Below are 14,916 nucleotides of genomic sequence, written 5' to 3' on the forward strand. Positions count from 1 at the left end.
GGGGCAGCGTGTCTGGTGGGTGGGCAGGGAGCGCTGGGGAGGGGGATTTTCCAGCGGGGGCTTTGGGTTAGGAATCACCCGCCCAGGAATGTAAGGGGGTTTGGGTCTCCAAAAATAGTCTGTGTGTTTGTTTGTAGGTTGGTTTGTTGTTTTTTTTTCCCTGCCCTCTCCCCGCGGCTGGAGTTTTATTTCTGCAACCCCGAGGGGAAGAGTTGGGCTGTGGGGAAGCGAGGGAGGGGGAGAGGGGAGTGTCCTGATCTCCAGGTTTCATCTCTGCTCTGGAGCCAGGCTGGGAGAGTTGGGGTGTTCAGCCTGGAGAAGAGACCTTAGAGCACCTTCCAGTGCCTGGGAGGGCTTCAGGAAAGCTGGGGAGGGGCTTCATAGGAGCACAGGGAGGGATGGGATGAGGGGAAACAGTTTTGAGCTGAAAGAGGGGAGATTTCCATTAATTTAGAAACAAATTCTTCACTATGAGGTGGTGAGAGCCTGGCCCAGGTTGCCCAGAGAAGCTGTGGCTGCCCCATCCCTGGCAGTGTTGAAGGGCAGGTTGGATGGGGCTTGGAGCAGCCTGGGCTGGTGGGAGGTGTCCCTGCCCATGCAGGGGGGTTGGAACTGGATGGTCTTGAAGGTCCCTTCCAACCCAAACCAGTCTATGACTCAATGATTCTAACACTTTCATCCTCTGTAGTGATGGATAATTAATATTAGACATTTACTCCCACCACTGAATGACTGGGTGAAGTGAGACCCAAGATGACACAATTTACTACTTCCAGCAGGAGCTCTCACCTCGGGGACAGTGTCCCCATCTCCTCAGGTGCCCCCCCCCCACCCCCCCCCCAATCCCCCCCCTTGCATTTCAAGGGTTGCTTTGCAGACCCTGGGGTCGGGTTCTCTCTCCATTTACTAGGAAGGCACCGCAGTGCCCGTGTTCTCATCATGCCTGTGACATCCTGTTGTCCTTTCCCAAAGCCTCAGCCCTGAAAGTCGTTTCCCCACCATGTCAGCACCTCTCTGCTCCTGGGTGGGACCCCCTTTCTCCCAAAGCTGCCCTGGCCCAGCTGCAGTTTTTGCTCTCTCTGCCACTTTCCACTCGCAGAAGTGAAAGTGCTGGAGAGTTTCACAGCATCTGGTGCCTGAAAACTGTTCCTACTTGTAGGGCAAAAACTCCACGACAGGGAAAAAGGAAAATGTAGATGGTGCAGGTGGATGAGATGTGCTAATCACCTACCAGGCTCTCAGGATTTTTGCTCAGGGGCACTGCAGCTTTTTATAAGCAAAACGAGCAATTTGTTTTGATGAAGTGCCTCTCTCTGGAACATTTTTCTTGAGATTAAGTCTCTTTTTAGCAGTCAGAGTCTGATCTTGTCACTGCCCAGGCAAAGGCTGCAGCCAAGCATGTATTTAACCTGCATAAGGAGCTCTTGATTTGATCCTGATAGCTACAATACTCTGATACAAAAGGTATTTGCTACTCTTTTAACTTCTTGGTGTAATTCTTTAATCTATTATGTCTTTCACGAGACAGTACCTGAATAGTCATGTGCTAATCTATGTGTTATATCAAATACCCAGGTATGAAAATACAGTTAAATAATTTGCAAAGCCATTTCCACAAGGGTATTTAACGTTTTAAATCACACCTGCTATTATTTGAGTATGACAATAGAAAATCAAAAAGCGACGGGTGGAATTATTTTAATGATGAAAATAGTTTTAAGTGCAGTCAGGGCTGTTAAGCTGTCAGGTCTCCATCCCACAGATCTTTAAACGTGGGCAGAACTTGCACCCAATTCATGAAATAAAGTAGGTTGAGTTGCCCGTTTGTGCCTGGAGAATGTGGCAACATTGGGCATGAAAGGAGATGTGAGAAGTGGGTGTCACTCCGTGTCATTATGTACAGAATTTCCACTTACAGGAACTTGCCAGGATGTATCACAACAGCCTTTGGGCTGTGGCAGGGCAGGAGCTGTGATACCATCAGATAAAGGATCACAGATTAGTTTGGGTTGGAAGGGACCTTAAAGACCATCCAGTTCCAACCCCCTGGCCATGGGCAGGGACACCTCCCACCAGCCCAGGTTGCTCAACCAGGTTGTCAGTTCTGGCCTTACCTGGTGCCTAGTACCTTCACAACTGCACCTTGATACTTGGAGGTGCTCTCGTGGCACCCAGGTGTCCCTCCTGTGCAGGCAGGTCCCTCTGTCCTCTTTCTGGGGCAAAGAAGAGGAGCAGAGTCCCCAGTCCAGCAGTGTTTTGGCGCTGAGCAGGAGGGGCTCAATTGTCCCTCCAGCTCTTCACACTCAGATGTGCAAAGTCAACCCTAAGCTTCCTGTGCATGTTGTAACTCCAGAACCAGCATCTTGGGATGCAGAGGCTTTTTCCCTGGAGAGCTGCAGCCCCCTCTCTTCAGACCTTGACTGTGGTGTTTCCGTTGCCTCCTGGCAGGGAGATCTGGCCCATGTGAAGGTCCTTCAGGAAGACAGAACTGGCTGGGATGAGCCCTGTGGCTCCTGGGGGATGGTAGCAGAGACAGCACCAGCTCTCAGGCTGGTGCCAGCTAGTCCTGTGACAGTGCTGGTGTATTGTATGGTAATTAGGTAATTATGGTTATCACCAGGCCACAGCTAGATAGGAGGCTGAGACCTGATCCACTTGTTAGTCCTGCTGATCCCTCTGCACACCAGGAATGTTATGGATCAGTCAACCTTTACACCTGAGGGGCTTCTTGAGATGGAGATGGGGGATTTTGCATTTAGCAGCTCTTGGTGGACTTTCTTGCTGTGTTACAAAGATCCTGTAGAGATGAAGGTCAAACCCTGCTCACCTCACCAAGTGCTGGGTCCTTTGGGACCCTCCAAGGTTTGACCTGAGGGTAGAACTACAGGATAGGTTGGAAGAGACCACAAAAGACCATCTGGTCCAAACCTTCATGGGAAAGGGAGTCTATAGATGACATAATCTAGACAGGGTGGGGACACCCCTGCTTTTCTGGTTGGTGCTGCTTTCTCCCAAGCCCCTTCTAGTGCAGTGTCTTGTAGAGCAGCTGCATCTGGGTTTTGGCTGGAGCTGAAGCAGGATGGGCTTGGAGGAATGGCCTCCCTGGAATTGTTGCTTCTCTCTTGCAGGTCTGGAGTTGTCTCACTATGTAGGGGCCAACTCGTTGGGCCCTGCTGGGCCTTGGAGGTCTGGAGGGCCCTGCAAGATGAAGAGGGTCCGCACGGTCTTCAAACCCGAGCAGCTGGAGCGGCTGGAGAAAGAGTTCCTCAAGCAGCAGTACATGGTGGGCACGGAGAGGGTCGACTTGGCAGCAACCCTGCATCTCACTGAGACTCAGGTAGGATGGGAGCTGGGGAAGGGGATCCCAACCTAGATCTGGGTTTGGTCTGTGGTGGTTTCCCTGCTGCGCGGGGGAGCGGGAGGACGGGACCCATGGGTCTCCCTGCTCCCACCTGCCTGGAGGGGTGTGAGATGAGTTTAGATGGTTGGTGGAGAAGACCATCCTCTTCCTCATCCATGGAGTGGAACAAAAAAAGCATGTAGGGACACAATACCTGTCTGCTTTGGAGTTCAAGCTGAGCTGAACAAATGTATCCATGCTGTTAATGATCCTCTGGAGACGGTTCATGCTTTAAGTGCCCTTTTATGACAATGAATCTGATTTTTTTTCTGCTCTTCCACGTAAGTTTCTGCCCCTTTCTGCACCCTGCTGGTTTGCTGGGGAGGGGGGGAGCCATGTGATCATCTGTGGTGGGATCCAAATTCAGCTGGAGAAAAGGGAGAGAAAAGCAAGGGTGGTTCTAGGTGGTGAGGGAGGGTGTGAAGAGCAGAGGGAGCAGGGACAGGGGTAGGTGGGTGTTTCATCGTGCTCCCTGGAAGCTGTGGCCCCAGGGGCAGGCTCAGTGGTTTGGGGGAGCTGGTGGGGGCACCTCCTTCACTCCCCCGGCCAGAAGCTCCTCTGTGCAGCTGTGTCCCCCTTTTCCCCATGTCCTTCCTGCCAGCACCACTCTGCCCTCCAGAGTGTCACCTCCTCCATGCCCCAGGCAGGGAAAGGAGCATGTCCCCCTCTGTAAGGAACCCTGCTCTTTGGGGACAGCTGCTTCAGCAGCACATAGCAACGATCCCCTTTGGAAAGGGGCTCCTGGAGATGGGATTAACATCTGGTGCCATCTCCCTGCTAGGTGAAGGTCTGGTTCCAGAACCGGAGGATCAAATGGAGGAAGCAGAGCATGGAGCAGAAGGCAGCAAAGCTGTCCCAGTTTGGGGTGATCCAACCTGCCAGCGCCGACTCGACGGACATCAAGGACCACGAGGAGGACCCTGTGGACGTTGAGCTTTGAGCAGCTGATAAGACTGAGCTGCCACTGTTGTGTTCTCCAGCCATGCCTGCTTGCTGGAGCTCCTGGGGATGCAGGAACATCTGTGGTCCAAGTGAGACATGACACTCTCCATCTGAGAGCTGGAGCTGAAGGACAGAACTGCAGCTGCCTGGGAGAAGCCTCCCAGATCTTGTTTGGTAGCCTTGTGCCATTAATTCCTGGGGCTTCATCACCAGGCTGGTTGTCCTTGGTGGTTCCATAGCAAGGCATGTGACCTCCTGTTTGCTCTTGAAGCACCAGGACACACAGTTTCCAGCTGAGAGCCTGAGGTGACAACCGGTGTCTCTTGATGGCTGGGGACACAGGGTCACTTGTGTTGTGTGTGGCTGTGTGCTCCTAGGAGGGACACCCCGTGCTGGGAGGAGAATCAACCCTGATTGTTCCTCCTGGTCAGCTTGCTTAGATCACAACAAACAAACAAATCAAAAAAGGTGAAAATTGGAAAGCCCTTTGCTCCCACCATGCAGACCATTACTGCACCTGCAAAGAGATGAGCAGGGTCTGCTCCTGCCCCTGGACCACAAGTGCCTCCTTTGGGTCCTGTGCCTTGGTGTATCTGTGCCTTCCTTTTGACTTCCCAAACCCAGAGGGCAGAACCTGGTGGGTCTCTCTGCTGTGTCCTCACCTGCCAAGGAGCGTGTGTGCAGCAGGGAACGAGGCGCCGGGGCCAGACCAGGGGCAGGGATGGGGGCTGTTGGAAAAAAAAAAGAAGCAAAAAAGCAGCTTTCCAACACCTCTGGTGCCTCAGTCGACCCCCCTGCCCCTCTCCCAGATGTGCAAATCCTGGCCCAGGCAGCAGTTGCTCCGTTCTCTCCTCATTACACACCCAGCTTCCCATGGGAAGCGGCGCCTGGCGAGCACATCTGCAGCCCCCGGTGCAGTCAGCAGCTGCATTTCTGGGGTATTCCTGGTGGGTGGGAGGGCTCCCAGGGGTCAGGACCAACCTCTCCACCCCCCTCAGGCCAGGCTCCCCCACTTCGGGCTGCCCAGGGAACCAGGAACCACGTCCCAACAGCTCAGGATAACTTATTGCCTCTCTTTCTGACCCAGAACACTGTGCATCACTTTACTCTTCCATTGTTATTTATGTAAAACCCCCTTTTTTTATTTCTTATTACCCCCCTTCCCCTTAATAACTGTCGCTTATTTATTTGCTTTGCTTAATAAAAATCTAGTGTGTTTTAAAAAAGAGAGGTGGGACTGGCTGTGGGGGGGAGGCAGGTTGGGCAGCTCCTTGGATTCTGAGCCAGTGGAGATTCCTCTGTGGCTTCTTGCCCCACAGATCCCAGGGATGAGTTACTGGTCATTTTTCCTGGGTTTCTGAGGAAATGGAGGGGGAAAAAAAAAAGGCAAAAGAAAAGCATCTTTTCCTCCTCTTCATAAGACTCCTGTTGTCAAAAAGAAATAGCTGGTTTCCAGCACCAAGTCAAGAAAAGGTGATTTATTCTCAAGAAAGGGTGATTTCTTCTCAAAAGTGTGATTTCTTCTCAAAAAAAGGGGGATTTCTTGCACATTATTACTCCTGACACATCAATGCAAATTTGAAAACATTTCCCCCCATGCTTGTGTGGTTTTTGGTAAACCTGTGCACTTGTCTCAAGCTTGAATGTTTTGAATTGGAGCAAGAGCAGGTTTGAAAAAGATCAGCTGAAAACACCTTTAAGTGTTAACACACACACACACACACACACAAAAAAAAACAACCAGAAGGAGAATTCATTTCCAACTACTCTCTTTACTTTTCAATTGCAATTGTTAACAGAAAGGAAAAAACTGGTATATTTTAATCCTTTCAAAAAGTTTGAGGTTTCTTTTTTCCTTAATAAGATGTTTTTGGCAAAATAAATGCTTAAAAAAATGAGAATCATATAATAGAATCACAGACTGGTTTGAGTTGCAAGGGACCTTAAAGATCATCCAGTTCCAACCCCCTGCATGGGCAGGGACACCTCCCACCAGCCCAGGCTGCTCCAAGCCCCATCCAACCTGCCCTTCAACACTGCCAGGGATGGGGCAGCCACAGCTTCCCTGGGCAACCTGGGCCAGGCTCTCACCACCCTCACACCAAAGAATTTCCTCCTCATGTCATGTCCAACCTAAATCTCCCCTCCTCCAGTTTTAATCCATTCCCCCTCATCCCACCCCTCCCTGTCCTTGTCCCAAGCCCCTCCCCAGCTTTCCTGGAGCCCCTTCAGGCACTGGAAGGTGCTCTATGGTCTCCCTGGAGCCTTCTCTTCTCCAGGCTGAACACCCCAACTCTCCCAGCCTGGCTCCAGAGCAGAGCTGCTCCAGCCCCTGGATCACCTCTGTGGCCTCCCCTGGAGCTCCATGTCCTTCTCACATTAGGGGCTCCAGAACTGGACACAGTGCCCCAGGTGGGATCTCACGGCAGCAAAACAGAGGGGGAGAATTTTATTTTAGTTTTAATTGGAGACTCGATTCCATGCGGGAACGTTGATAACACGAGTTACTATCTCTAGGCCAGCACCTCCAGAGACAGAACTACATTTATAGTAAGGAACGTGTCCGGTTAGCATGGGCTGCTCAGCAAGAAGATGTCACTGAAATACGTGCCACAAAGCAGCATCGCTCCACCTGCTTCCAGGTCCTTGCGGGTCCCCCCGGAGTGGGCGTTGGTGGCTGGAGGTGGCCAAAGAGGTGTCTCTGGTGGCCCTGCTGGTGGGTTTCACCCCAAAATCCAGGTGGGGAAGGTGTCCTGCGCAGTTGGGCTGTCCCTTGTCGCCAGCCTGGTGGCCAAGGAGGTGTCCCCGTGGCCAAGGAGGTGTCCCTGGTGGCCAAGGAGGTGTCCCTGTGGCCAAGGAGGTGTCTCTGGTGGCCGAAGAGGGGTCCCTGGTGGCCAAGGAGGTGTCTCTAGTGGCCAAGGAGGTGTCCCTGTGGCCAAGGAGGTGTCTCTGGTGGCCGAAGAGGGGTCCCTGGTGGCCAAGGAGGTGTCTCTAGTGGCCAAGGAGGTGTCCCTGTGGCCAAGGAGGTGTCTCTGGTGGCCGAAGAGGGGTCCCTGGTGGCCAAGGAGGTGTCTCTAGTGGCCAAGGAGGTGTCCCTGTGGCCAAGGAGGTGTCTCTGGTGGCCGAAGAGGGGTCCCTGGTGGCCAAGGAGGTGTCTCTAGTGGCCAAGGAGGTGTCCCTGTGGCCAAGGAGGTGTCTCTGGTGGCCGAAGAGGGGTCCCTGGTGGCCAAGGAGGTGTCTCTAGTGGCCAAGGAGGTGTCCCTGTGGCCAAGGAGGTGTCTCTGGTGGCCGAAGAGGGGTCCCTGGTGGCCAAGGAGGTGTCTCTAGTGGCCAAGGAGGTGTCCCTGTGGCCAAGGAGGTGTCTCTGGTGGCCGAAGAGGGGTCCCTGGTGGCCAAGGAGGTGTCTCTAGTGGCCAAGGAGGTGTCCCTGTGGCCAAGGAGGTGTCTCTGGTGGCCGAAGAGGGGTCCCTGGTGGCCAAGGAGGTGTCTCTAGTGGCCAAGGAGGTGTCCCTGTGGCCAAGGAGGTGTCTCTGGTGGCCGAAGAGGGGTCCCTGGTGGCCAAGGAGGTGTCTCTAGTGGCCAAGGAGGTGTCCCTGTGGCCAAGGAGGTGTCTCTGGTGGCCGAAGAGGGGTCCCTGGTGGCCAAGGAGGTGTCTCTAGTGGCCAAGGAGGTGTCCCTGTGGCCAAGGAGGTGTCTCTGGTGGCCGAAGAGGGGTCCCTGGTGGCCAAGGAGGTGTCTCTAGTGGCCAAGGAGGTGTCCCTGTGGCCAAGGAGGTGTCTCTGGTGGCCGAAGAGGGGTCCCTGGTGGCCAAGGAGGTGTCTCTAGTGGCCAAGGAGGTGTCCCTGTGGCCAAGGAGGTGTCTCTGGTGGCCGAAGAGGGGTCCCTGGTGGCCAAGGAGGTGTCTCTAGTGGCCAAGGAGGTGTCCCTGTGGCCAAGGAGGTGTCTCTGGTGGCCGAAGAGGGGTCCCTGGTGGCCAAGGAGGTGTCTCTAGTGGCCAAGGAGGTGTCCCTGTGGCCAAGGAGGTGTCTCTGGTGGCCGAAGAGGGGTCCCTGGTGGCCAAGGAGGTGTCTCTAGTGGCCAAGGAGGTGTCCCTGTGGCCAAGGAGGTGTCTCTGGTGGCCGAAGAGGGGTCCCTGGTGGCCAAGGAGGTGTCTCTAGTGGCCAAGGAGGTGTCCCTGTGGCCAAGGAGGTGTCTCTGGTGGCCGAAGAGGGGTCCCCGGTGGCCAAGGAGGTGTCTCTGGTGGGTTTCAGCCCCACGGGTGGGTTTCTGCTTCGTCCCCCCGACCCTGTGCCTTTCTCCCACGGCAGGGAAAAGGTTTGTTCGCCACCAGGAAGATCCGCAGAGGGGAGACAGTCTTCGTGGAGCGGCCGGTGGTGTCGTCCCAGTTCCTCTGGAACGCCCTGTACCACTACCGAGGTGAGCTGGGGCCGGCGCTGGTGGCCACGGCCTTGTTGTCCCCTGCCCCGGCCAGGGGCACCACGGGGCTCTCTGGGTTTTGCAAGGAAAAGAGTTTGGGTTCGGGGCTGTTTGTTCTTTCTGTCGCCGCAGTTGAAAACTCTTGAGGGTCGTTTGAGGGATGGGGACTTTGATCTCCCCTAGGGAGAAGCACCGTCAGGCACCATCACTGGTGGGAGCACCCGAGGTTTTTGAGTGGTTCTGGTGGGGATCCCAGTCACACCCTGGCAGAAAACAGCCCACAGAGGTGCCAGCTTTCTCCTGAGGGGCTAGGAGGAAAAACGAGGGTTGTAAGAGTGGGATTTGGAACTTTTTTTTCCCTGCCTAGACCCTGCTGAGCTCTGTTGTGGGTCAGCAACGTGGGGAGGCTTCCCAGCATCGCCCCTTTTCATAAGGGCATGTGGGGGTAGGAGAAGGGGTGACGGTTGGACTTGATGATCTCAAAGGTCTTTTCCAACCTAAGTGATTCTGTAATGGCTCTGGAGTGGAAAAGAGGAGATTCAGGTGAGACATGAGGAGAAAATTCCTTGCTGTGAGGGTGGTGAGACCCTGGCCCAGGTTGCCCAGGGAAGCTGTGGCTGCCCCATCCCTGGCAGTGTTGAAGGGCAGCCTGGGCTGGTGGGAGGTGTCCCTGCCCATGCAGAGGGGTTGGAACTGGATGATCTTTAAGGTCCCTTCCAACTCAATCCAGTCTGGGATTCAATGATTCTGTGATTACAGGGCAGTAGGTGAGGGCTGAGGGTGGGTTAAATTGCAGCAGAAATGCTCTTTGCTGGAAGAGCCTGGTGCCTCCAGCTTGGAGATGGTGCTGGTACCAGTCATGCCACCTTGCCCTGGCCTCTTCTGTTCCCTCACTATGGGGTGTGTGTGTCCCTCCTGTCTCCTGGCAGCCTGTGATCACTGCCTGAGGGCCCTGGAGACGGCGGAGGAGAACGCCCAGCGGCTGCTGGGGAAGAGCTCCCTGGTGCTGCCTCACCCTGAGCAGTGCAGCATCCGGAAAGACCTGCACCAGCAGTGTCCCCGCTGCCAGGTATGGGGCTTGGTGGGGTCACCAACTCCTTCACAGCATCTCATGCTGCCCCAAGATGGGTGTGTCTGCCTTTTTCCCTTCTGCATCGTGATGGTTAAAGAGCTGGGGCTCAGAGGGCCAGGGAGGGGGCACAGCTGCTTCTGGGACCTCTTTTTCCTGCTGCCACAGCCAACGCCAGGTGCTGTGCCCCTCGCTCTAGGTGACCTACTGCAGTGCTGAATGCAGGCAGGCTGCTTTGGAGCAGTACCACCAGGTCCTCTGCCTTGGCCCCTCGCGTGATGACCCCACACACCCCCTCAACAAGCTGCAGGAGGCATGGAGGTAGGGGACCGACCTGCCTGCTTGATCCACGGGTGGAAGAGGTGGCTTTCCTGGGCTGGGTGATGCTGCCTGGGACCAGAGCTGAGGGTTGTCTATGCTTTGCATCCCCTGCATGGGGTGGCTGGAGGGTGGTGTTGGCCAAGGACACTGCCCAGCTCTAGCTGCTGGTTGGGCAGCAGGTGGATTTGTGTTGGCAGTGCAAGGGATTGGACACACAGCTGAGCAGTAGTTCTTTTTCTCCCAGTAAAAAGCTACAAAGCTCTGAGCTGTGTGTGGGTAGTGCTCCTGGAGAGCTCCAGCCTCTGGGACATCTTCCTGTGAGTACACAAACTGCTGTCACTGCTGGCAGATGACAAAACTGGCACAGAGGGGAGAAGCAACATTCCTGACCCAAAGCTTGTCACAAACCTCAGCTCTTATTGCAGGCCTGGGCTTTGTATGGGACCCAGGCTCTAGTTTAGCAGGATGGTGGGGGATCATTTGCATGCCAGAGCAGGCAGGTGGGTGCAGGCTTCTCCTCCCCCCAAACAGCTGGATCCACACACTGCAATGCTGCATTGGCCATTCTGGTGAAGGCCTGGCCAAATGGATGGCAGCTGCCTCTGCCTCCCTCCAGCTTTTGATTTCCATACCAGCACTGATCTGCTCATCTTTTTCTCTTCATTGTTATCCCCCCCAGAAACATGCATTATCCACCAGAGACTTCCAGTGTCATGTTGATGGCCCGGATGGTTGCCACTGTGAAACAGGTGGGTCTGCAGTTTGGAGCCACAGCTGCCATGTGTGGTTTCCTCATCCCGTTGTGAATGTTATTCCCAAGGACTGATCTCTTCTCCAGCAATTGTCGGGGTCTTTGCTTGAATAGTTCTCAACATCTAGTGGTCCCTGGTCATGGAGACAGCAGGGAGCAAAGGATGTTGCTGTGTTCTGAGCCAAGCAGGTCTTTTTTTTTAGGTACCAAAATAGTCACAACCTTTCCTTTGGCTCTGCTTCTTTGGCCTGGCCTTCTCAGTGTTTATTCTGACAACAAACTGCCACTGTGCAACTGCTTCTTCTGGCTCTTACTAGCAGGCTGGACACCTCTGAGCTCAGCAGGACTTGTCCTCTCTCCTTCTGTCCTGGCTGAGGAGGAAAGTGGTGTTGCTGCAATGGCTTTGCTTGATTCCTCTTCCAGGCTAAGGACAAGGAGTGGTGGATCAAGGCCTTCTCCCAGTTCTGCAGTAAGACAGCAAATGAAGAAGAGGAGATCGTGCACAAGCTTCTGGGGGACAAATTCAAGGTAAGAGCTTGGCAGTGGTTGGATGTCTTGAATCCCTGAGCCCACCCTCTCCCTGCCTGTGTCTGTGAGCCCATGAGGTGCACAGGCCCTGTGGCAGCTGGGATGGGGGACACTGGAAATGCCAGGCTCGAAGTGGGGACACAAAGCCCCCCCTGTTAGGGGCTGGCTGACCTGACAGAGTTGTTTGGATGGCTTTGGGCTTGTGGTGCTTCAGTGGGACATGCTGCTTCTTCCTGTGGTGGAGATGCTTCTGCTGTGGGCTGGGACAGGGTGACCAGGAGGAGGACCCTGACTCCTGAGCCTTCCAGCCTGTTCTGGCCTTGGCTGTCAGCCTGGGTCTGACTCCCAGTGGAGTTTCCCCACCCTGACACTGTTACCATCTCCTGCCAGGGCCAGCTGGAGCTGCTGCGCTTGCTCTTCACCGAAGCCCTTTATGATGAATATCTCAGCAGGGTGAGTTGAGTTACCTCCCCACTAGCCCAGAATTGTGGTGAGACCCCTCCGCTTGGCACCAGCCCCCAGGAGTTATGTCTTCCCTAAAGACCAGAGCTTCCCCTGTGCCTCTGCCCATTCCTTGCTTTCTCCAAAGCTCCCCATGGGATTTGAGATGCTTGAAGAGTGGGGTTGCTGGCCTGGGCTCAGCTGCTTTCTCATGTCCCTTCTGCAGTGGTTCACTCCAGAAGGCTTTCGATCCCTCTTTGCCCTCGTTGGGACCAATGGCCAAGGCATAGGAACAAGGTAACATGGCTTTCTGGGTGCTCCTTGCAGGGCAGCAGGGCTGTGGGGTGGAGAGGATGTGCATCTATAAACCCACAGTGACCTACCTGGGGTAGGGGCTGGGTTCAGACCTCACAGAGGGGACGGCCAGGCAACCTGAAGAGCAATCCTTCACCTTGGCTGTGTCCAACCCTTCCACATCCCTCTGCCAGACCTGGGCCAGTCAGAGCCACTGAGTTTGACTTTTAGACACCCCCTCACCACCTTCTTGAGGTCCCCCCATGTGCTGAGAACCCTGGGGGGCTGTCACGGGGTCCCTCTGGTTCCCCACAGCTCGCTCAGCCAGTGGGTTCACGCCTGCGACGCGCTGGATCTGCCGCTGCTGCAGCGGGAGGAGCTGGACGCCTTCATCGACCAGCTCTACAAGGACATCGAGAAGGGTGAGCCTCTCACCTGCCCCTGGGCAGCATCAGGCAGTGCTCTTTTCAGGAGACTGACTGCTGGAGATTCAGGGAATAGGAGAGGTTCCCAGTAAGGACTGGGAGATCCCAGTTGCTCTGGTCTGGGTGAGCTGTGCCTGCTGCCTTTGGCTTGCTACATGGATAGGGCAAGTCCCAAGCTTTTTGGGCAGTGTGGCCCAGGTGAACTGTGGCAGGTCAGGGGGACTGGAGGTGATCTGGAGTGAACCTGTGCAGGGAAGTCCCATCTACACTGAACCTTCAAAGACCTGGTTATCACTTATTGACTGATGCAGTTGTGTGAGTACAGGGGTAGGATTAGAGCACACACCTGAACTGGGGGTGCAAATCATCCTCCATCCCCTCCCAGTGGGAAGGGAAAGGTGTTTTGGAAGCCACCCTCCCAACACCTGGCCTCCACAGCAGCTTTGGCTGGGTGTGTTCAGCCTTGTTGGAGCTTCCTTCATGCTCATGTTGAGCTGCACATAGGGAGGAGCCTGGAGTGCCATGCAAAGCTTTAACCCCCCTCTCTGTGCTGCAGAGTCAGGAGAGTTCCTCAACTGCGAGGGATCAGGTCTCTACGTGCTCCAGAGCTGCTGTAAGTATCACAGGAACTGGGAGGAAAACTAGTGAGGAGAGGGATGTCCTGGGCTGGTCAGGCTCACCTCTCCTAAAAACTTCTGGAGAAAGGGGTTTATGCTTCACATCCGTGGCATTGGGTGAGTTTGAATGGGGCCTGGCTGCTCTTTTGTGGTCTCCTGGTATCTCACCTAGCTCTGAAGTGGTCAGTCCTGGCTTGAATGGACTTGGATGTGATAGGGGCTCTGGGAGCCATGTGTGCAGTTAGCAAGGAGACCATCTCCGCCCTTGTCTGAGCAAAACAGAACTGAACAAACCATGAAGGGAGGGAGCCTTTCTTGTCCAGGCTATGAGGATGTAAAAGAGGATGTCCCAGAGCTGTCTTCTTTTCCTCAGAAGCATTGACAGCAGAGCAGGACCTGGGGACTGGCTGCTAGGAGAGCTGGGAAGTGATGCAGAAGTACAGCCCTGTGCTTCCTTCAGCACCTGGAGTCGGGGAATGGTGCTGTGTATCCCTGGGGATGATCCAGGCCAGCTTTCTCTGTCTGAGGGTTTTTTTGTGGGTCTGAGGGAGAGCCCTGGCCCTGCACCCTGCTCTGCTGGACACCCCCTTGTTCCCAGTGTGAGTGCAGAGTGTTCTGCTGGTGTTCCCAAGGTAGATGGGGTGACAGCAGCAATGTGGCCCTCCCAGTTGGAAGTGCTGGCTCCCATGTGCCTGGGCCACACAGAAGAGCAGGCAGCAGCCCCAGGAGAGCTGTGGGGGGGCCTTCCCATTCCTCTGGAGATGCCTTCTCAGGTGTGTCCCATCTTCCCCCCCAGGTAACCACAGCTGCATCCCCAATGCTGAGACATCTTTCCCAGAAAACAACTTTCTTCTGCATCTAACGGCTCTGGAGGACATCGAAGCAGGAGAGGTGGGACAGCAGGGCTCAGATCAACCTGGGGTGACATTGCACCTTGGCAGGAGGGGTTTATTTCCTGCCAGGGAGCAGACCCCAGCACCATACCTCCTGTGTTGCCCTGGCAGAGGAATTCACACCTCATCCCATGTTGGGGCTGCCAGACCCTGCATTTCTGCCGGTCCCTCCGAGAGGGACTGGTACAAATGGAGCTGCTCTGGGTTGGTGGGGATTGAGTCTGGTTTCTCTTGGCTCACAGGAAATCTGCATCAGCTACTTGGACTGCTGTCAGAGGGAGCGGAGCAGACACAGCCGCAATAAGATACTCAGGTAGGAAGAACCTGGGGGGACGTGGCAGCCCTTGGCACCCCCAGCCAGCCCCACAGACCAAGGATTTGGTCCCTTCTCTCTTGCTCTGTTCTGCTGTTGCCTCTTGAAAAGCTGTGCTGTCCACGCTCACCTTCCTTTTCTTTGTTGAGACCCTGGCCCAGGTTGTCCAGGGAAGCTGTGGCTGCCCCATCCCTGGAAGTGTTGAAGGGCAGGTTGGATGGGGCTTGGAGCAGCCTGGTCTGGTGGAAGGTGTCCCTGCCCATGCAGGAGGGTTGGAACTAGGTGATCTTGAAAGCCCCTTCCAACACAAACCATTCATAGAGTCATGGAATCATAGAACTGTTCAGGCTGGAAAAGACCTGTGGGATCACCCAGTCCAACCATCATCCCTACTCTACAAAGTTCTCCCCTAAACCAAATCCACCAACACCACATCCAAACCACCCTTCAACACACCCAGGGATGGTGACTCCACCACCTCCCTGGGCAGCCTGTTCCAGTCTCTG

General features: G+C 55.0%; 2 protein-coding genes across 2 annotated transcripts in view; both read left to right on the forward strand.

Moving 5' to 3' along the window:
* The window catches only part of LOC104398085 (DNA-directed RNA polymerase II subunit RPB1-like), a gene marked incomplete at its 5' end in the record, with an annotated part of 25,068 nt that extends 20,728 nt beyond the window's left edge, over nt 1–4,340 (forward strand). Inside the window, 2 exons of the mRNA XM_010008129.1 lie at nt 3,129–3,337; nt 4,182–4,340. Of these exons, the coding sequence (XP_010006431.1) occupies nt 3,129–3,337; nt 4,182–4,340 (368 nt within the window). The remainder of the gene's footprint in view (nt 1–3,128; nt 3,338–4,181) is intronic.
* Nucleotides 4,341–6,934: 2,594 nt separating this feature from the next.
* SMYD5 (SMYD family member 5) overlaps nt 6,935–14,916 on the forward strand; it is an 8,957-nt gene continuing 975 nt past the window's right edge. The window contains exons 1-12 of the mRNA XM_010008130.1: nt 6,935–7,141; nt 8,650–8,758; nt 9,688–9,827; nt 10,027–10,148; nt 10,828–10,897; nt 11,323–11,427; nt 11,818–11,880; nt 12,095–12,165; nt 12,478–12,584; nt 13,144–13,200; nt 14,001–14,095; nt 14,340–14,410. Coding sequence (XP_010006432.1) covers nt 6,935–7,141; nt 8,650–8,758; nt 9,688–9,827; nt 10,027–10,148; nt 10,828–10,897; nt 11,323–11,427; nt 11,818–11,880; nt 12,095–12,165; nt 12,478–12,584; nt 13,144–13,200; nt 14,001–14,095; nt 14,340–14,410 — 1,217 coding nt within the window. The remainder of the gene's footprint in view (nt 7,142–8,649; nt 8,759–9,687; nt 9,828–10,026; nt 10,149–10,827; nt 10,898–11,322; nt 11,428–11,817; nt 11,881–12,094; nt 12,166–12,477; nt 12,585–13,143; nt 13,201–14,000; nt 14,096–14,339; nt 14,411–14,916) is intronic.

Source organism: Chaetura pelagica, unplaced genomic scaffold (genome assembly GCF_000747805.2).
Source record: "Chaetura pelagica isolate M959 unplaced genomic scaffold, ChaPel_1.0 scaffold352, whole genome shotgun sequence".
NCBI lineage: Eukaryota > Metazoa > Chordata > Aves > Apodiformes > Apodidae > Chaetura > Chaetura pelagica.